Here is a 22,074-nt window from a genome sequence, read left to right on the forward strand (position 1 = left end):
TGAACAAACACACAGCCCCCCGGGGGGGGTCAGCAGGTCAGGATGGGGCAACAGCACCGACCTGGGAGTATTTGCTGGCTCCTTTGAAAAATCTCCCCAGATTTTTATTGGCTCTTAGATTACCACAAAGTATCTACCTGGATCTGGGCTTTGATTCTCCGCTCCACAGCTTCGTCCCGGCTGGCTGGGGTAGCACCTTTCCCTCAGAGACCACAACTGACAGCTTCCTTCTCAGGGAGAGGGAGGAACGGGGCAGTGGTTGCATTTTGAGCGTGGGGAGAGGGAAAGGCTGTTTGAGGCCACTGTCTGCATGAGGGAGCTGCAGGGCTGGCGAGGACAATTGGGAATCATCTTATTTCTCCTCCCTTGGGTTGCTGACTTCATCTGGGGGACCACCACTCCCGGCTCTTCCATTGCCCACCTCCCCAGGTGCCACACTGCTGGCTCCCCCCACCCAGCTGTGCCACCCCAGCTCTACCCAAGCCTCCCCACCGCTCCCCAGGCAAGTCCTGGCCCTCCAGCTGCGGTGTGGCAAAATTCAGTTCTGCCTATGTGGCTGAGAAATGTTGGCTCTTCATAAAAATAGCAGCCCGCCTGCAGGGAACGCGGCAGAAGCTAGACCACACTGAGGCCTTTTATTTCCTGCAAAGACCTGTTTGCAAGACATCGGTGGAGAGCACTATGCAGATGAGCGACACTGTGAAAGGCAGGGCCAGCTCCCCGGTGGGGGGAAAGTGAGGTAGATCAAATAGCTATCCAGATTTCCATCAGCTGCAGGGCTGGCCGGGTGACAGTTAGGTAGGCTTGCCATTCTGCATGGATAGCTCACCTCTTTGCCAGCTGTAATAAACACGGGCGCTTGATGCCAACAGATGCGTCTTCTTCCCCACCTGCTCCGTCAGTGCAAGCGGCCTCATCTCTGCAAAATAAGCACAAGAAGAGAAGCTGAAACTGCCACGCGGGAATCCGGTTTGTATTCATGCTGAGAGCTGGCCGAAGAAGGAGAAAACATCAGTCTCAAATGGGTTTTCAAGATTTGGACATTTGGCTTCATCTTTCTCTATGTTCAAACACGATCTGTCAACTCCCATCAAGAAAAATGAGGGAGAATAGCCTAGCCTTTAAAAGTCAGTGCCGCCATGGCTAGCAAGTTCATGAAGCACATGGGAGAAAAAAGATTAGTCTGAACCCATGACTTGAACAAATATCTACACCTTGTAACTGAATACCGCGGGGTTCCCTTCTCTCTCGTGCTAAGAAATTCTGGCCAGAACTCTTTCAGAGTACTAGCAAGTGAAATGCAAGAAAAGCTCTTAAAAGTAATAATAATCCTTCCGCCAAAATTAAAGCTGATTTGCGGAACTTCACGTTCCTCAGTTGTGTTAAGATTTGGGCTCAAGAAAATATCTGGGCTTTGGATGGTTTCATTATTAGTAGGCCACAAACGAATATGGTAGATGATGCAAAAATGACTGCCAATAAAATATTTACACCGATTCTTCATTCTGGGTGAAACATCTTTTATATATATGCATATACATATATACTATAAATAATAGAAATGATGCTCATATTTTATACTAGGGATGTAAACACTGGTCCCAACAGCAGTGGCAAATGAACCACTCACATTTTCTGATTGCATAATTTGCCTAGAGGATGGATACATAATTACACTATAATTAAGTATAATAAACAAAGAAAATGATTTGAGAAGGAAAAATTATCACAGCCTCAACCACATCAGCCAGAAGCTCTCTTCTAATTAAGTTATTTTATTAAACAAAATGTTTTTAAGGTGGGTCCCCTTTGAAAATGTACATTATAGCCCATGTAATGTAATTTACTTTATAAGTAAAACATGGCTTGTGTATGGACAGATCATATCTGATAGGACTCATGAAATACACAGCCACTGGGTCCAGTCCAGCCAGGTGCCGAGTCCTTCACACCCATGGTCCAAGAAGCAGACCTTGAGTGCTGCTCCAGATAACAGCAGCAGCATGTAGAGCAGCCTTTTTTTAATTTGTGCTCATTGATGGGCTCTTTCTGTGTTACTTGGGTTTTTTTCTGATTTAAAGGGAGAAACGCTAGCAGGTGACTCTGATGTTGTCATCCTGTAATGACACAGCAGAGGCAAAGGACAAGAAAAGAGGTAGCTCAAGCCAGACTCTTCCCTCTCAAATGCTTTTACTCTCACTACATCTGCTCCGAGCTTGGCAAGGTGTGAAGATGGAGTCATCTTTTTACCTTACTGTGGCTGAAGAAATCCAAAACACTAGTTCACAAACTACAGGGCTTGGGAAGACCACAAATAATCTACTACCTCACATGGCAAAGGCCATCGGACACCCTCCAGATCATTCGTCTTAGAACTACAGCTTATGTTTTTAAACATCCACCTCCAGCAGCTTGGGGACTCAAGGAGCTATTACAGAAGCCTTGGAGCGTTACTCTGAAGTTAGCTGCTGCTCCTGTCCGTCCCCCATCCCTGTCCCAGTCCCCTTGTCCCCTACCCCCAAATAAATGCTCAGCTTTAAGTTTCAGCCATGAGATACATCTGCCTCATTTCCACCTTTGTCTTCCTCTTGTGAGTACTTGCAGATTGTGATCAAGCCATCCCTTAGCCTCTCTTCTGTAAGCTCATTAGATCACGCTGCCTGATACAAATCCCTGCTGGTTTCCTGGCTCTTCAAAGCTTGTACAGCCCTGCAATGTTCTTCGGGAAGATCTCTGTATACCAGTGACCTATTTTCTTAACTATTTACTCTGCTCTTCAGTTGCCAAGTCACTTGTAGGGTTTGCTTATAATGCTTTAGGTTTTCTTTCAGCTCATTGTAAAAAATAGCATAACCTCAGTAACACACCTCTTTGCTACCTGTTAGGGATGAGATCTAAGAATGGACTTATATCCAGCATGGGATAAAACATCCCTGGCCAAGGAAAATCCAGGGAAAGAAGAAACTGTGTCCTAAAATATCAGTTGACCACAGCAGCACAAGGTCCTTGAATTCAAAATGTTGAACATTATGTTGTGAGGCCATCTCCGAATGCCCGACAGAGATGCATTTCTCTAGCTCTGTCTCCTGCATGCACAGCTTGTTGGGTGATGGAGAGAGCAGTGGGGTGGTCAAGAATCAAGAATCTTCTCTTGTGTAGAGTTTTCCACTCTTAAATGTTTGCAGACCTTGAACCACAAAATGTTGTAGGTTATTGACAAGATTATTGATGTGTGTGGTTACTGCTTGCAGGGTGCCCGAGGCAGGACACTTAGGTCATCATGGGGCTGCATACTCCTGATGACTACTTCAGTTTCTTTCCTAATCTCATGCATTTTCAGTTGTATAGTGACCTGATTTCAACTAGGAGCTTCCATTAAAAATCACGTGGCAGTCACAGACATTGCAAACTCAAGCCAAAGAGTCATTTTCAAATACTTGGCAAACACTAGACCACAGAAACTCAATGTGTCGTAAGATTCCACTTGGTCCCATAATCAGGGGTGGGAAAAAGGAGGAGGATTATCCGTAGACCTCAAAGTGTTTTACAAAGGGAGACAAATGCTGCTATTCCCATTTATTGGATAGGGCAACAGCAAGTTGAGACTTGCACAAAGTCACCCAACTAATCAGCCAGAAAACTGCCACTGAAACCCGTATTCTGGTCTAAACAGGTTCTCAGACTGCCCTCATCACTGTAATATCTGCGTACCCTCCGGTAGCACCTTAGGAGAATCTGGGCATGTCTGCACTGGCCAATGCAAGCAGCTGCCTGTCAATCCAGCCCCCTTCTCAGCCAACTGGACAAAAGCCATCTCCAGATGGAAGCTGTGTAGCCACGTTAATACCCTCCTGAGCCCAGATGTACGAACCCCACCAACAAGTTGGGGTGAAAGGTCAACCCACCACCACTCTAACTCAGCTCTGCGGCTTCCAGGGTGTAGCTTGCTCATGGGGCATGGAAAAAGCAGATGTGAGACTGTCTCTGAAAGCAGATGGACCTTTCTTTATTCTAAATCAGTTTCATCATCTGTAGGGCCCCTGAGAGCATTTCCTCATGCTTCATTTCTCACTGAGCCATGGAGATAGGGCACAAATGTGTTGGTTATCTCCTTAGAGCCTTACGGCTCCTTTGAGGCAAGATCTGGAAGATGACAATTTGAACAGGGATATCTGGATACACTGCCATAAAGAAAGAAAATCTCCAAAATATATTTTGTAAGTCAGGGAAAAGGAAAAAGAAGGCAGGCATCTCTTCAAACTCAAGATCTACTTGTCATGAGCAAGAGTACTAAGAAATTGGTAACTTAATGATCTGAAGGAAGAGTAGCTGTTATTACAGGGCACTGTACTGGCAAAGCTCCTATACATCACAACAATAATTGTCTCCAAACTTCTCTTCCCTTCCAAGCATGAGGAAACATCAGTGCATTTAGCCTCAACTCCCTGGCAGGCGGCATCACTTCCTTGTGAGAGGCAGGGAGCTGACACAGAGATGGAAAGGCTACAAAAGCCCCGTGTGACCCAGTCAGTCTGACATAGAGCTAAAGAAGTGAGTCCCGCTCCAAAGAAGCTGACAATCCCAGGGTGCCCTGACAGCTTGTCCTGGACTACTCATGCTCCCAGGTTTGGAAATCCTTTGAGGGTTGCTAAGTTTATACAAACCACTCCTAGCTCTGGAAGTCCAGCTCTGCTCCCCCTGATTTTGCTTTCCTTCCTAGGCACCTACTTCTGCTGTCTGCCAGTGATGGGCCATCGGGCAAGGTGGGCTTTGATCGATGCACTTGCCTGTGTCTGGATCCGAATCCCTGCTGGCAGGGATCCAGTGGCTTCACCAGATCATCACCCTTTGCCTGGGGAAAACAGGGCAGTGCGTAGGCAGCAGTGTTTCTTTGCAGCTTTGCATTTCTTGGACTTTTGTGCAAAGCCCCGAACGGCGAATGTACGCTTCATGCATATGCAGAACGGGCACAGATGCTGCTTGAAAAAATTGGACCTGGTTAACTTGGCTATGATCATCCAGGAAGTTTGTGGCAGAGCTGCAAATAAAATCCAGACACTCTGCCTTTCGGGCCTGTGTCTTCACAACAACAGGGTTCTTCCTCTGGGCATCTGGGCTTGTTGTCTTATCGGGAGGCACTGCTCAGCATGTCTCCTTAAAGGGAAAGAGTGCTGGGAAAGCCACGCTTGAATTCTTTAGAGAAAATGACACCACCTACATAGGAAAACCCCATAGCTTTTTGCAATTATTGCCATGTATGTATATCTTTCCCTCCCTTTGTGATCTTTACCACTTCCTCACCATATGTAAAAGGCCTGATCCTGATGAAAATAGTCACGGTTCCAGAAATGCCACTCAGACGATGTTGATTTACCTCCACAAAGGATGTGGCCCAATGCTTTTGGCCAGATTTTTCTGCAAGCAGCCAGTCAAATCTCTCTCTCCTCTACCCAGAAAGCTGGGGAAGTTGTGCGACAATAACCTTGCTCGACTTCACCTGGCCCACCCAGGGAATAGCTATTTCTGGATGGACACGGAAAACCCAAGCCGTGTCCCTTTAATCTAACATCTCATGCGTGTTGCTGAGCCTAATGTTTAATTTGAAAAAAAACCAACCTGAAAGTAGCATTAAAGGACGCAGAGGATTTGAAAAGCACTATGTTTTTAAGATAGTCTTTCTGGAAAACACTGTATTTAAAAACTGACCCTTTTACCATGAGGTTTCTGAAACTATAGAGGCATCTCAAGCTTCCTGTGAGATAAGGCTTGTAATTTGGAACTGAGTAATGGAGCACAAACACAACTGGCTTTGTATTAAGAGGCAATGTGTAATCATCTGGCAGTGTCACATTGCCCCCACTCCGGAGTGGTTTGGGGCTATTTGTGCTGGAAATTAAAGTTAAGAGCAACATGATGATGAGGGTAGCTCATCCTCCACGCCTGACAGAAGGATGGAGTCTCAGGGTGCAGATCTCCCCGGGGCTTTGGAGGAAAGAAGCCCTGCTTTTGAGCATTTATGGTCCCGTCTCCCACACTCGCAGGACTGTTGATTTAAGATGCCAGCCTGCAACCTGAAGCGTTTGGAAGGACAGCCGTTGAGCGGTGGTGGGCAGAGGTTGCACACTGCAACCTCCTCTTAACTGAAGTGACACAAACTAACAACAGTTTTAACAGGAAGATCTCATTCCTTCATATTTAATTGACATGTTTCTTTTAAAGGGATGGCAAAAACAGAGAAACACAGGAGTTTCCCTGGTGGTTTTATGCCAAGCACAACTATGTGTGTAGGAGCCTTTCAGACTTTGCACTCCCAGAGCAAAGACCAGATCTGGCTTTGGTTTTTTAATTTTCTTCCAATTTGTTGGCGTGAAATCTGACAGCCAGGCAGATGTGTCTGCCTTGATCTTTGGTGTGGATCTCCTGTTGCACTCTCCTCTGTTTTTCCAAGGCTCAATAGGGGAAAGTGAAATTGCTGTCCAGAAACATTAATCACAGCATCTTAGATCTGTAAATTCTCAAGAGTTTTCCTCCTGGAGCACTGGAAGGCTTTGACCCATTTTCGAAAGTGGGGATAAAGCATATATACATAAGGACAGCACGCATACTTGTAGCATCTGCAAAAACATATGGTAGTTTCACATCCCACTAACCAGTTTCCTGGATTGAATACATATAAGTGCAGGCTTTGTGAGAACTAGCAGTTTTTGAATGCTGGGTTTCTGACTCTCATCCCTTAACCGCAGTCCTTCCTTGACTTTGCGAGAGATACCATTTCCCTCTTAATTTGGCAAGTTATTGCAGAGTCTTTCTGAATAACTTATTCTTGTATTGCCTTTTTTTGCAGGTGAAGCTGCTCTCAGGTTCCCCTGACAATCTCTTTACCCATCTTTCCGTTGCATACAGAGATGTTGTGTTATCTCTGCTTAATCCCGAATGGTGAAAAGCAACCATTTCCAGGATCAGTAATTACACCTCGGAGGTCTTGGGATTTTGCTGGGCTGCTAATCTACAGAGCTCATTGCACATTTTTCCATCTAAATCTCCTGTTTAATGAAAGACTGCTTTGCCAAGGGACCCATTTTCCATAAATATACTTTTCTGAAGCATAACATCTAAAACTTCTGGCTTGTTTCTGACAATATCATTTTTCCTGTCTTATCAACATTCTCTGTGCAAATGTACCCACCTATCAGCATTTTTTCCATTTTAGCAACCAAACTTGAGTCCAAGATGCCTTTTGCTACTGCCACCAAAGCAATAAACCCCGAAGAATGGATTTAAGCAAGCACACATAGATATGCAGAGACCCTCCTGCATCTTCCTGTGCCTACGCCACTCCTGTTCTACATTAGTTTAAACTCTTGGAAGCTCCCAGAGCTAGAGATCCTAAAGCCTCTCTGCACCCTCAGTTCCAGCATTTCCCTCTCTTTACGGAAAGAGTTCTCCTAAACTCTCACCTCCTCTGTTTTGCTGCAAATAAAGCCAACTAGATCTTGTCCTTTCCCATGCAAGTAGACCCAGTGGTCACTGTACCCTTTTACCATACCCCTTTTAGCTACTGTCTTCACATGTGAATTCTCTCATAGCTGTTCTCAGTCTTTTCTAGACTAAACAAATCCAATTAAAATAAAATTCCACACAGGTCATGTTTTTTGAAACCTCTTATCAGTCCTGGTGCTCTCCTCCAGACTTCCTCCTGTATTTACATCTTTATTTGAAGTATAGAGTGCAGATTGGTGGTCTGGGCCTCTCCAGCAGCAGAATGAATTCCACACAAAGGGTGCTCTTAATACTTCTAATAACAGGGATCTTTCTGGGCACACCATAACCTGGTAGACTTCGATTTGAGCTTGTCCTCTACCAGCTCCCCTAGCATATCGTCAGGACCATGACCTGGTTTCTTATGTGTATTTTAATTATGCATTTTCTTTTTCATCTAAGTCTATTTCTAAAGTTTATTCAAAACATTTTAAATCAGTCCTCCTCCTCTCCCAAAATGGGAGTCTCCCAGCCTGTTTTCTTGTTCTAACCTACCAGAAGAGCCCTGTCTGCTCCACCATCCAAACAGTTCACAGAGATTTAAATGAACTGTGACCAGCACAGACTTCTGTTGATGGCCCTCTTGCTTTGACAGTGGATCACGTGTGCCTAATCTTCAAGGACGTTATTTCAATCAATAGTTGAAAAACAGCAATTATTTCTGTCAGGCAGGTATAATTCCTGAAGCTGACAGCTGTCCGAAGGAGACCTGAAGCCAAGAGTGATACCAGTGAATAACCGGCAAATACCTACTCATCACCTGTACTGAGAAACAGGCTTGAGTACCAAGCCCTGAAACTACACTCTCTCCTTTTTTTTTTTTAATAAGAGGACAGCAGCGAAGCCGGATTATTCATAGCTCTGAAAGCAGGATGGGCACATCAGTATGCCCCTAAAGCCAAGATGATGAGCTAATCAACTTCGTATTGTTAGAAGAGTCCCCACCTACGCTTTCACACAAAGGGCCGATTAGCTCACAGGTATGCAAAACTCTGGGAGGATGCCATCTTTCATCGCTACCAGAAGATGTTTAATATATGTTAAGTTGCCAACAATTAAGTGTTTGTGTGTGTGTGCGTACACACGCGCGCAGCCACTTGCTCTGGTCCCAGGAGCTGCATGCTGTTGCGCTAACCCGCCGTGCCGGGGCAGAGCCCCGTGCTGGGCACAGCTCTGCTGCTGCGTGCTCAGCTGCATCGTGGGGTGGCAGGAGCACAGTAGCTACTGCCTTCGGCAGCCCAAAGGAAGCAGATTTTAACATGCTTGCTCTGCTTCCAACAGCAGCAACTGTGACAGCCATGGGCTGAGGGTGTCTGCGTGGCGAGCAAGGGGGTGAGTCTCCAGTGCATGCTGTACTTGCACCACTTCTGCAACGTCCTGGTACAAGAAAGCTGAAAGCACTCCACCATCCAAGTCACTGACGGAAATACTGAGTCTGAGCACACTAAAACATGCGCTCCCCCTGTGCCAGTGTGCTTCATATAAGTAGGTCATTTAAGAAGCGGGACTGTAAGTGCCCATAGCAGCGTGTTACTACTTAGGCTGGCTGGTGTGATTCCAGTTCCAAACCAGGAGTGATGATGTGAAGTATTGGCTCAATGTTTGGAGGTGCTTAGCACCTCCTCCCCATCGCCACTCCACGGGAGGCATGTGGGCACAACACTGTTCACAATAAACACGGGTTTTACATTGCTTCCAGTGTCACCTCTACAGACAGTGCTGCATGGCCCAAAGGGGAAACAAACAGGGGGGGAGGAACTGGGAAGAAAAGTCCTTTGAAAGAACACATTCCCCTCTTCCTCCCGTGCTGAGGCTGCATGCAGCCCATTGTTTGAGAACCACCAACAATTTATTTGTCTCCTTTCAATGTCCATCAGGACCTCTCAAACTGGAACAAGCTAGAACAATCTCCTTTATCACAGATTTATGTCAGAAGGAAACAACGGATAATTTGAGGAAGAAACCCTCACTACTATGAGAAAAAAAGAGAAAGTCAGTAGTACATACGCTGCCTTCCAAGGGTGTACCTTATCTCATGTGTCTTCTCACGGTCTTTTTCTGCACTCTTCTTCCATGCTTCTTGCTGAAGACTTGGAGCATGTCAGGAACGCCCTATGCTCCCCATTAGCTTAACAGTTCTCTGGGAAAGAATGGGACCAAAAATTTCATGCATTGAAATGCACTTTTGAAAAAATATGTAACAACATGTATTTCCAAATATGTTTTCTGACTATAGTGTGTAATCAGTAAAAGACACAGGAGTGCATCACAAACAGGTATGCTTGGAAATAGAAGAGCTTTCTTTCATCTTGCCTGTATAGGCAGACATCAGCTATTGTACTATAGAGAATTTTTCCATCTAGGCCACCTATATTCTAAGGAGCAGAGATGCCAAGGGTGCGCCAGCTGCATCTCCTCTTCCCAGGGATGTGTGCAACGAGGGCTGGTTCATGTTGGGCAAATCAAACCCCTAGGGAACTGAGTGTAGATTCATGCCCTACAGCTTGTGGGGAGAAATCATCCCAGAATAACTTTGGTCTATTGCTGACAAAATGTAACTGGCTAAATCCCAAATGACTCCATCCCTGTAGAGCTTTGCGGGCTTCAGAGGAGCGGTTACGGTTACATCAGTGCGGCTCTAGCAACAGTGGGAGATCCCAGCCCTGCCCCAACGATGATTGCTCCTTCAGACAGACCATCACCTCTCCATCACTGGCTGCCGTTCACAGCACGGCACACCAAGTGAGGCAAAGAGGGAATTGCGGAGGCAGCAGCTCCCTTTGCTTCCTCTGGCCAGTACTTGTACTTAATGCAGAGCGTTTTTACTTTATAGAAGTCTTTGCCCTAATCACTGGACTACCTCGGTTATCGCCCGCACAAACATTCCCTTCAGATCAACATACCGGCTGGGCCAGAAATCACACAATTGATGTTTTGGTTTCCACTGCCTTATCTAAATCCAGTTACTGCTCAAAATGAGACTAAGTCAACAGACTTAATTGAATGAAAAGGCTGTGAGACAACCTAGAGATTTGTGGCTGTGTATGTCCGTGCATGAGTTAATCACTAAGCAAACACTTCGCAACAAACAGAGCTGGGCTGAGCAGGATCGGTTTTTCTGCAGCCTGGAAGCTCCTGAACACGCTGGGGTTGCGCGAGGCATTGTTGGGGCTGGCAGGAGGATTTAAACAGCATCACAAACAATGTACTACCACGGAGAAAAGCTGGGGATGGACAATGGAGCAGGCCATGAACAAACACTTCTGCTTGCTGCCTAGATTAGGAGATAGCAGAGGCCCTGTAGTAGCGGCCAAAAATAATTGCTCCCCTGTAATTGCTGTCCGGATATGTGAAATAGCCCTGCTGGCACCCAGCAGCTGGGAGCAGTGAGTTGCTTGATGTCCTTAGCTCATTCCTGGGGAGGCAGCTGCCGGATGCCCCCAGCTGCTAGCTCTTGCAGACATCACAGGTTTTTCCCCGCCGTACAGCCATGGCATTCCTCCCAGCACTGCAGTTTGGGAGAGGGGTATATCGAAATCTGTGGGAATGGCCACGCTGGGTCAGACCGCTGCTCCATCCTCACCTCTCTTGTCTTCAGTGGAGCGCATGAGCAGACTCCTAGGGCAGACCATTAAAACCCGTGTAGGGTCATAGCCAGGATCTAGTTCCCACTGTGACAGTGCTGCACACAGCTTCTCCAGAGCCGCAGGGGTACAAGGACAAAGCCTTACTCTAAAATTGCAACTTGCCGTGGCAAAATCTGTGCCCCTCCTTTTTGTACCACCTGCTCAGTTCAGAGGCCCTGCGCTGGTGCCTGGTGCCGCCGCTGTTTAGGTAGGCTGCAGCGGGAACGCTCAGGTTCATGCCAGTGGTTGATCTCAGCCACTGCAAAAAAAGAAGACTAAAGAAGTGAGCCTCCTAAAACAGTCATTAAATATCTTCTAATATGAGATGATTCACATACTTTCCTGACTGGTAGGACTCCGTCAGGTGATGGAGAACCTGAATCAGGTTCTTCAGTAGGCAATGACAGCCGTACGGACATCTAAAGGTGACTTTGCCACGAGCAGTATAAAGACAGAGCTTCGCTGCTTAAGCTGGGTATTCGAACATCATTTTGGCTGGAAAAACTCATCCCATGCTACAGAGAGATACCATGCCTTGCACAGGCCACCCACTTGTCACCACATGCTAGCTTGGGGCCAGGACATCTGGCTGTAAAAATGCAACTGTGGTGGTGTCTGCTGAAAAAAAGAGGGTACTGAACTCAGCTAGATCCTTCCTCCCTAAGGGAGGCCACAGACACCACCATTATATTTGCAACCCGTCTGACAGTTCCTGCCCTTTGGCGCGCTGTACAAGCAGACAGGACAACTTTTCTAGCAAATCCAGGAAAGATGGGAAAGATGATTAGCTTTGTGATCAGGTACTGTGTGGCCAGAGTGCTACGCAACGTCAAAAGAAAGTGCTGCTGAATGCCCAGGTTTCAGGATACAACAATAACACGCAGAACTGTATTTCATTCCTTTAACAAGTGCTGAATATGCAAAGGCTCCTTTCCCAGCTTCTGTCTCCATCTTGGAAGCTGGGGAAGAGCTGTGTGTATAATTATTTTCAGATGCCACCCACTTTATCGATTATCTGAGTGGGATGCACAAATAATGGCAGCTAATGCCAGGGGCAGAGATCCGATGAAGCTCCCTCCCTTTGGGAAAAGCTGCAATAAAACCACCAGATGAATGGGTCATTGAAAACAGGCTGGAATATATTCCCTACAGTCATTCCGAAAGTTCAAGGGCAGGGGAAAAGAAAAAAAAAAAAAGCTGCCTCTGTGTTCACTAAATTTCTAATATCTGAAAGTGCTTAAAAAAACCACACATGTACTTTTTTTTTTTTTTTTTTTCATACAATCATGGAAAAACACACTAAGCTTTTGACTCAATGGTTTTGTTTTTCCAGTGAGTCCCTTCCAGGTTCCACACACCATCTCATAGTCACGTCTGCTGGGTGAGCTTCGAGCTAACAAACTTTAGGAGAGCTCTCTGTGATTTTGCCACATTGAGTTTCAAGTATCGGCTTGCTGGAAGTGCAGTGGAGAGGGAGGAGGGAGGGAAGTGGTGCGAGCTTTGCCAACACACCTGCACAAGCTTTGGGCTCTCCTGGACACTCTGTGCGCTAATGATGTATAACCTGTAGAGCCTGGCAACACACTCGCTGAAGACTATAACAGACAGACTGTGCATGCCTCTGATTTCTAATTTCTTAAAACAAGTAATAAACCGCCCCCCTCTCCCAACCCTGTGCTGTAGGTAAATGCTTAGGATGGAAACTGAGATGTGTTCAGCTGGGCAAAGCTTCTACCAAGGTAAGGAACAAATGACAGTTTAATTATGGCATTTTAGGTCTATGTAATTCCTCTTCTAAAGCAAGAGGGAGGAAAAAAGCTAAAAGAAAGACAGAGTTCATTTCAGCTCCAATGTTCTGCTAATTTTTCTTTTGACTATTAGAGATGCAGCTGGATCCTATTTCTAATCCACTTTCAGATTTGCTGGAATTAAAATCCCAGATTGCTGCTGTGTTTTCAAGTTGAAGCGTGCATAGTAGCCAAGGTTTATATTGCAATTTCTAGAGTTATGGAATGATGAGCTCCAGTAGAGGAAAGTGTGTTGTATGCCTGAGTCCTGGGGAAAAAAAAAAGGTTGGCATCAGTGCCATTTGGAATTAGAGCTCACTTGTAGAATACATAGCCCTGAAGTTAATACGCTGCTACTTTTTACATTCTGTTCTGCCTGCCGGAACTGGTCAGTACGGAAGGGCAAAGGCTGCCATGGTGGAGAGGTAGGAGTGGGAAGTGCTAGTGAATTAGAAAGCCTGGATATTTTTGAACTTTCACCTGAAATTTAAAAGTTCCCCCATAGAAAGGAGCTTATTTTAATAAGAAACTCACTTCCTGACTGAAACAGCAATGTGAGACTGCCTATGCTTTGAAAGACCTGTGCTTTCTCTATCACCGCCTGAACCCAGTCTTAAAGCTGACATTTCTCCTCCGGCACCCTGTTCAGGACGAAATCCAATAGCATAGAGTTTGCCACCTGAGAAACACCGTAAGTCACGTGAAGTTACGATTCCCCACTCTGAGCTTTCATATCTGCCATGACAATTCCCAGCCACTGCCAGGCAAAGCTGGCCAGCCAGTATTTATGGAAAACGAACAGACTAATCATTTCCAATAGCGGGACACAATTAAGATATAATTGCAGCAGTTTACATTCACATCCAAGTGGACAGATACGAGCCAAAAACTGGAGTAATGATGCCACCCATCCACCACCCAAATGTAAATAGAAGACAGGGTTCAGGTGTTCTCCTTCAGCTGCGTCACGGTACGATTGCCAAGCTGCCACACAACCTTCCTGCCAGGCAATGCATCCAGCCATGAACTGACTCTTACCTCACACAAAAAGTTCAACAGCTTCTTTCAGGATCAGCTTCTTTTAAACTGGACTATAAGTGCATTACTGTCAATAAAAGCAAGAGATCATCTTTTGGAGATTGAGTGTTGTAGGGTCATGACTTAAACCTGTGAAGTACCTAAACTCAAGCTCAGCCTGAGCCATGATGGGCACTGTTGTAGTGTGTACACGTTAATTCCAGCGTGGATAAGGGAATACCTGCAAAGGGGAAGCAAGTGGGTATGAATACAGCTGGAAAAAAGGAGTGAGATTGACAGCTTTTTACGAAAGATTGAAGAGTGACTCCTTTGCTGATGGATGACTGGAAATCCAGAGGTGGATTGTGAGGAGCTTGATGTGATGTCACGGGAAACTGGAATAGGTCTTCAGGTGAAATAAATCAGTACAGTGGTCCTGATGCTGAGCAAAATCTGCTAGTTTACACTAGCTTTGTGAACCGTTAGCCTCTTTCAGAGCAGAGTTTCTCGCAGGAGAAAGACAAAGTTTTCTCTTTCAGCAATACTAAAGTCAATCCCACTCCACTGTGAGGATTTCCCTCATTAACAGAAAGAGAGAGAACAAAGCTCTCCGTGTTTGGGCAGGGGCAGTCCTGAGAAAAGCCTTGAAATTACCCTTGTAAGTTCCTCCCTTGCCTCTCCCCAAGCTGGCCTAAATTAGACTACACAAAACTATTCCCCAAATTATATTTCCAATAAATTCAGAGCCCTGAATTAAACAGCATCTGCTGTTTGTTGGTGCATCTTCGGGTGCAATGGTCAATCCGTTCGTCTTGATACCATCACAAGGAGAAAACAGGTGCTGCTCAGCGTCAAGGTCTCACTCCTAAACATGAGACCGGCTTAGCCTGAGTATGGCCTGTGTCTGCACCTCTGGATATCACAAACCTCCTCAAATGGGCTGGCTAAAAGGAGGGGGCTCTCACAGAGGCTGGGGCAGTTTATACTAGTGGAGAATCTGGCCTGCGAGCACTTGCACCTGCGGTGTGAGGACAAATAATGGCCCATGCTCCAAAGCATGGTGAGCTCCCAGTCTTCTAAGCTGTATGAAATTCCATTTCCTTTCTACTTGTGCTAAATGTAAAAACAGAAACAAAGACACGCACCTAAATAAACAGAAAAGCACAGACAGCAGAAGGGGAGGGAGGCCCTAGTGCGGGTCATACGCCAGCCAGCACAGAGAGATGTTTTCTCTTTGCGGTCCTTCATGTTAGACCTTGCCATATCATGTGGATGGGAATGCGAGTGGGAGACTTGTTGGACATTGGTTTTACAAATGTCTCACGATCGCAGAAACACCTGCTTTACATTATTGTTCTTGCTGGTCCACAACAAAATCCCACCCTAGCCGACAGCTCTCAGCAGGCCTCATTTCTTCCTTCTCTGTGGATGGCTCAAATCACTGGTTTCTAAATCCTGGGCCACCGTGAGATCACACCCGAACCTCCTTGAGTAGGAGGGGGAATACAGAAGGCAGATGGGCACTTCTGCGCAGAATCATGCCAAAACATTGGCTAGAGGACCAAAACCACATGAGACTGCTTACCATCAGGTGGGGGAAGTGGGGCAGGAGGGTTACCCAGGCCAAAGGGATGGATCTGTAAGACCCATCTGTTTTCACCATGAAAACCTCACAGCCCCCACCTATGCAACACACACCACTCCAGTCACCACAAGTTATTGCTCTTGGTCTCCACTGCTTCCTGTGAAGCTGTAATGGGTCTGAGACAGAGTCCAATGAAACCAAAGGGAGCCTTTCTGTTAACTCGATGGGCTCTGGATCAGGCCCAACATCTGTTTGGCCCTCTCCGTGTGCAGCACAGCCAATTTATTCTTTATCCATTCCTGGGCGTCTCTGCCCAATAGCATCCATATTTTTCCTACTTATGGTTGTCATTAGCCACACTAAGCACCACCCCCAGAAAGAGACCCTGGTGTGGCATAGTTCTGAATGCTGTCCCAACCCCTTATCATTTCAGCAAGGTAACAGTCTTTCCTTTCTCCTTATTCAGGTTTCAGGACATGCCTTCAAGCTGCCAAGCTCTTCCTACTCCTCACACCAAGGATAGGGCTGGTTGTGCCTTCTGTTGTATTGTAAACCTGGTCAAGAATCAATGCAAAAACCAAACAGAAAGCTCCAAGAGCCTGTCAGACACCTGAAGAGCATCACCAGAGCAGGGACAGGGTCTCTGCACAGACATTTCCCACCTAGGAATGACAACCTAGGCAACGACTTCCCTAGCCAGCCAGAGTTCGAGGTCTGAGAATAGCAAACATCGAGCCAGAGAATAGCAAACAGACAGCTTCATAGCCTTATACTGGGGGTCCAGAGCTAGAGAAGTACACCTAGCAATAATTCTCCAAACTGTCTGTGTAAGACCACAAAATCATAGAATATCTCAAGTTGCAAGGGACCCATGCAGATCATCTAGTCCAATTTCCTGCTCCTCCCAGGACTACCTAAAACTAAACTGTATGTCTAAGAGCATCATCCAGATGCTCCTTGACCTCTGACAGGCTTGGTGGCATGACTACTTCCCTGGAGTTCTTCCCCCACCATCCTCATATCTTCTCAGACATCAATATATACTTGTGCCAGTTCACAGCATTTCAGTTTCCAACCACCCTCACCAAATTTGTGATTCGCATTGCAGACTATGATGGGACTAGGCACAGGTCTTCTCTAGGTCCCACAGTGACAGCAGTAGCAATGGTCCGTGAGCCACCATCCATTCACTGAGGAATACACAATATTCATGTCTTTATGACTTTGCTGAGCCCTTGGATTCCAGGGCATTTTTTTAACCTGCCACACGTGGATCTCCATGCTGTGAAATGCGTGTCATTGCGAAGCAGAGCAATAACCTTCGTTGAGCAGCCAGGCGGCTTCTTACAGCAGAAAAACAAGTCTCCAGTGTTAAACCTACAGATTCTTCCACACACAGAGCTCCAGTTTCATTTTGGTCGCTACCATTGCGTAAGAGAATCCCATGCAAAAATACCCCCTCAACTGCACCCTGAAATCACATGGGTTTGAAAATGCAAACTTGACGCCTGAGGCCAGATGTGCGGACTGGCAAGCTGCTGGCACTGCACACAGGCACATCTACATGTCAGGTAGTTACTCATTCCTGCATGCTGCCCTGATAAAATCTGGATTGCCTACAGCTGATATTTTCACTCCAGTTTCCTTATCAAGGTATTTACCACCTCCTGTCTGTGCCTTGCAGACTGAGGGTGTTAAATGCTCCCTTACTCCCTCTGCCTTACAGTGAGCTCAAGCATGTAGGAGCTGCTGCACGGGATGGGATTTCTAAACCCACTGGAGGTCGTAGTGGGTGGCTGCTGGCCTGGGCTCAATGGGATCTTACCTTGTTTGTACCTGGGATGTTGCTCTTTTGATCCTCACGCTGGCATCCTGCAGCTGGTGGGCTCCTTCCCATGTTTTGGGCGTTTGTTGTGGTGTTTTCTGGTAGTCCCTGATTGCATTTTAAAAGCTGTTGTCTCCTGTGCAGGGTTCTATATTAGCGTAGCTGTTGTATAGCTGCACGAAGAGAAGGAATGAAGTTAACTCAGGAATAGCATAAGTGTATATGGCAGCTCAAGACGTACACAAGACATCTTTTCCCCTCTAAAGTAAAAAAGCAGCTTTCTGTCTTTCTAAACGATATTGAGATAGGTCTCCGATCACAAATGTACGCCGCCCTTGGAAACTTTAGGTAGCTCCTTTCCAAGCGCACCCCACACCTCTTTCTCACCCACTGCTGATATCAATCATCCATTTTAGCTAATGGCACTCGCACTCTCCTCATTGCACGAGACACAATATCACTGAGCCCTGCACAGGGTGCCCTTGATGGCTCTGCTGTTCCCCTCCGAGCCCACAAAAAGGGAAAAAAAGAGGACAGGTTCTGAAACACAGTATCATCGTGTTGACATAGGCTGGCTGAGGAAAGAGTGATCACCCCAGCTGCCTTTCCTAGAGCAACTGCCCAGCTGTTACGCTGGAGCAAACTTGTTTAAAGCCCACCACTACAACCTGCCACACATGCAGCGCTCCCGGAATGCTGGACAACGCTTAATGCAACCCAGGAAAGAGACTTCTGTTTTAGTGTTTAACGCTGCTGCGGTCTTCCTGCTGAAAGATGTTAGACTTGCATCTAAGGTCACTGTCATACTTGGCAGTGTCCATCCTGGCGAGAGCGCTCTGAATGAAACTTGCTGGGCAAAACAAGCCCTGCCCACCGGCAGGGGTGAAGGAGAACCAGGCAGGATTCATGGTGCTGGTTTTTCCCATCACTTTGGGTTTTGGACTAGCCAGCACCGAAATCAGAGATGACTGTGTATCTGAGGTGCTGTTAATTAGGGGCCAATTGCAACAACGACATAATGACATGGGCTTCAACGGGAGCTGGCTGCCTGGGACCATATCCTGCACCCGAGCTATAACCTGCTTTGCCGCCTTCTCCCTTCTGCTGGTGTTAAGACTAGCCGGGCTAAAACCAGCTTGAGACATACCTGCTCTTGCTGTGGTTTCTCCTCAGACTCTCTTAGGAGCTGCAATTTTTTGGAGGCATTGTGCACCTGCTGCAACCCCTGCCTCCGTGCCTGGGTGCCGAGCGCCCAGAGCATGGGGAGGAGCCGGCAGGCCTGGGACACCTCCAGCAAGAAGCACAGCAAAGTAGATGCTTTGCAAAGTGGTGATCCACAGTTCTGTCCTGCCCTGTAACCACTGAAGACAGTGCAGGAGAATAAAAAGTAGGAAACCATGTAGTGTGAGAAAGCAACTCAAAAATTACTCCTGTAGTGAAGAAACCACGTAATATATTCAAGATGTCAGAGGTTAGCTGTGGTGCATGTGAATCATGCTGCAAATACCTCACCTTTAACTTTACCGTTGTAATTAGATTACAAAGTTTTTATTACGGTTTTAAATTCTGCCTTTATAGGTTGCTGCCCAGCTGTGCACTTAAATCTGGTTTTATCACACTTTCTGAGCTCATCACATTTAATTCTGCCCCTACAATGCTGGATTAACTTTAAGGGTTGCTGCAGTCAGAAGTCACTCACCCTTGCCCTACTAATGGATTCACACCATCCCTGCACAGCCCCGAAGAGCGCTGTGTACAGTAAACTCCGTTTATTGGCGTGGTGGAGGGGAAGGGGCACTGGGGTTGTTTGTTTACTCCACTGCTGTGCTTAGCTGTCAGGATATTTGCACAGATTACTGCACCGAGGAGATGTTTACCTCCACGTAATAGCCTGTTGCAAGGAAATCTTCTCAGCAGCGCTGATATGAGAACGAAAAAGGAGACCACTTAGGCATGCCTGCGAGAAGCGGATAGCTGGTTAATGAGGCATATGGACCCGTATCATTTGAGGAACCGATCAATTGCCTCCGTTCAGAAATCCAGAAATCGCACCCTGCCATCACACTTGGTCCTGCCAGAAAGCCCACACCTGGTATTTTATGGGTGCTGTCTCTGATCTCTGAGGCAGTCCCAGAAGAATGAAAAAACATTATTTTTTTCTATGGGTGACTTCTTCATTGTTTCCCATCATGAAGAAAGCAGGGCAAGGTGCAAATGAAACTTTTCATCTAAACAACATTCATCCCCAGGTTTTACCTCGATCTGTTCTTCTTTAACCAGCAAGGATGAGATGGATTGGTGTTAAATACCACCCAAATAAGATGATTCATTGTCCTGAAAAATTCATTATGTAAACGGGCAAATGAAAGAGGAATTATATTATTTCTATTTAAAAAAATGGAGAAATGAGGCACCGAACGTCCAAGTGATTTACATGAAGTCACAGGGGGAGTCTGAAAGGGATCTGGGAAATAAAACTGGTTCCAGTGGAAAGGTCATTTCTCTCTTTGTTGCTGGGGAATACTTTGAACAGAATTAGAACAGACCTGAGCCAAAGATGGACAGCAGGGACTTTAATGAAAAATGGGGAGCAAAATTCGTCAGACTAACACCATGACAATTTTTGACCTTTGCCATTCAATGACTAGACACAACACTTTTGGAACCAAGGCTAATAATCTTCAGCAATATACAGCCTTCTCCCAGGGAATGTGTGGTGATTAGGGCAAAGAATTTCACATGGTCACAAAATATCTATCTCAGAGTCCTGGGCTTATAAAATACTCTATTTCCTCCATTAATTGTGTCCACGTGGAGCTGTAACTAAGTAGCTGAAACAAATAAAACCGAAGTAATATTGTTTCCTTTTAAAATATTTCACTTAATTTGTGGAAGAGGTTTGGGCTCATTAAAAATAGACCATCTCCCATGAGGGCTTTTTCCTTTTCTTCTCCAAGTCTCTCAACCAACCCTTAGTAACGTGTACAGCAGCACACTCCTCAGCACAGCCCTGGCTGGAGCCGCTCTCTCCTTTGACTCAGCAGCTCCTGTCGTGCTCGCAGCGAGGGCAGGCAGCGCTCGTTTGGCTAAGCCAAGCGAGGCCTCGGTGTCTTCTGATGCGTCATTGCTCCGAGATGAATAGTCGGTGTCGCTGACTAAAATTTCCTCCTTCCAGCTCCAGCTCATTAGGAAACTCCACTCCTTCCTCCCACGTAAAGATCTGGCTATCACGATCTCTGCTTTTTCTGTGGAAACGACAATACGCTCACTGCAACTGAGGTGCAAGCCATGCCTAGCCCTCAGCTAGAGCCCACGTGGTGCAAGAGACTGTGCAGACACTTGGCTTTTTCTGGTGGATCTCAGTCCGTTCCCTAATCTTCCAAAGCGAGCTATGAATCAGTTACAGGTAACATCAGAAACCGCCGTGTCCTCAACAGACTGTGACAATTCCTTTCCCCAAGCTAATGCCAATCACAAAGCAAGGGACAAAGCGCACAAGAGAGAGGTAAGAGCAACCTGGAGCAAGGGCTTTAGGCTGCAAGAACAACCTCCAGAAGAGATCACATGATTCTACAGATTCCTGTTAAATATCATTTCTTCACCTTCTTCACAATCTTTTCCAGGCCCACTCCTCCGAAAGAAAGGCATCTGCAACCACAACTCTTCTAAACAAAACCAGATCTGGTGATTCCACATAGTCCCTTGCAAACTCTCCCATTGCTGGTACGCCCCGACCCGGAGCGCGCTTGTGCTGCAGGGTGACTGGGGCAGTGCCGAGACCCAAGGGTGGATGACAGAAGGATCTGACCAAAGGGGGCCAAACAGGCAAGCATCTGAAGAAGGTACAGGAAGTTCAGGGCAGAAGTTGAGATCGTGATCTTCTCGGCACTAGCATGTTCCACAAGGTAGTAATGCCCTGTTGGCAACCAATGTCCTCTCCCTCTCCCCCACTACCCATGTGGCCCCAAATACCCATCAGGTATCTAGGACAGATGTTATGGTATGTATGCTTCAGCCCTGTTTTATGAAGACCTTCCCATAAAATTGGATCTATGATCCCTCTCAAAGTTTCTCCTTTTCTCTTGCGGGCTCAGTCGTACCGTAGAATTTTTGCCAATGCTACCAGGCAACAACCAAACTATTCATGAGGGCATCCCAGTCAAGAGTTGCAGAGGAGTTCAGAGGCTCCCCCAGTGCTGGGTTACTCCAGTTCTCAACTGGTTTTGTTCTCCTTTTAGGGGAAAAGCCACATCTGGAAAGTTACTGGTGTCCTGCTGTTCACTGTGGACACCACTGGGAACTGGCATATGGTCTTGTAAACTATGATTAGATCTACAAAGTAAACTTTCATTATGACCTCTCTCAAGGTCTTTAAAAACACATTTCCCTAACTGCTATGATTGTATTCAAATTCTTTCATTTTGGTAATAACATCATCCACATTTTCCCCACTCCCTCCTACCTTTTTCTGATTATAATCGTGCTAGGCACAGCAGAAAAATCATTCCAGAATTCTCTTTTCTCCTCATGCTCTCCATCTCTGGGCATGAACACTCTCCTCCTACCAGAACAACAACATGAATATAAGCAGCTTCTCTGATCTGGATGAGCTGAACCTGAAGTGTAGGGCTTTTCTGAACCATATTAAAAAGCAACTATCACCAGTCTTTCATTAACAGTACCGATGCTGCTGCC

General features: G+C 46.3%; 1 protein-coding gene and 1 long non-coding RNA gene across 3 annotated transcripts in view; one reads left to right on the forward strand and one right to left on the reverse strand.

Annotated features, from left to right (window-relative positions):
• The window catches only part of BMP2 (bone morphogenetic protein 2), an 85,992-nt gene extending 76,420 nt beyond the window's left edge, over window positions 1-9,572 (forward strand). The window contains exon 5 of one of the 2 annotated variants that reach the window (XM_055815911.1): window positions 8,821-9,572. In XM_055815911.1, coding sequence (XP_055671886.1) covers window positions 8,821-8,875 — 55 coding nt within the window. In that variant the 3' untranslated portion in view covers window positions 8,876-9,572. The other variant, XM_055815913.1, reaches the window with a different exon arrangement.
• LOC114012509 (uncharacterized) overlaps window positions 1-22,074 on the reverse strand; it is a 366,234-nt gene that overhangs the window by 20,804 nt on the left and 323,356 nt on the right. Inside the window, exons 8-10 of the long non-coding RNA XR_008749105.1 lie at window positions 17,380-17,552; window positions 9,567-9,679; window positions 830-919 (exon numbers count right to left, since the gene is read on the reverse strand). This is a non-coding gene — a long non-coding RNA (uncharacterized LOC114012509). The remainder of the gene's footprint in view (window positions 1-829; window positions 920-9,566; window positions 9,680-17,379; window positions 17,553-22,074) is intronic.

The sequence above is a fragment of the Falco peregrinus genome, chromosome 11 (assembly GCF_023634155.1).
Source record: "Falco peregrinus isolate bFalPer1 chromosome 11, bFalPer1.pri, whole genome shotgun sequence".
NCBI classification, from domain to species: domain Eukaryota; kingdom Metazoa; phylum Chordata; class Aves; order Falconiformes; family Falconidae; genus Falco; species Falco peregrinus.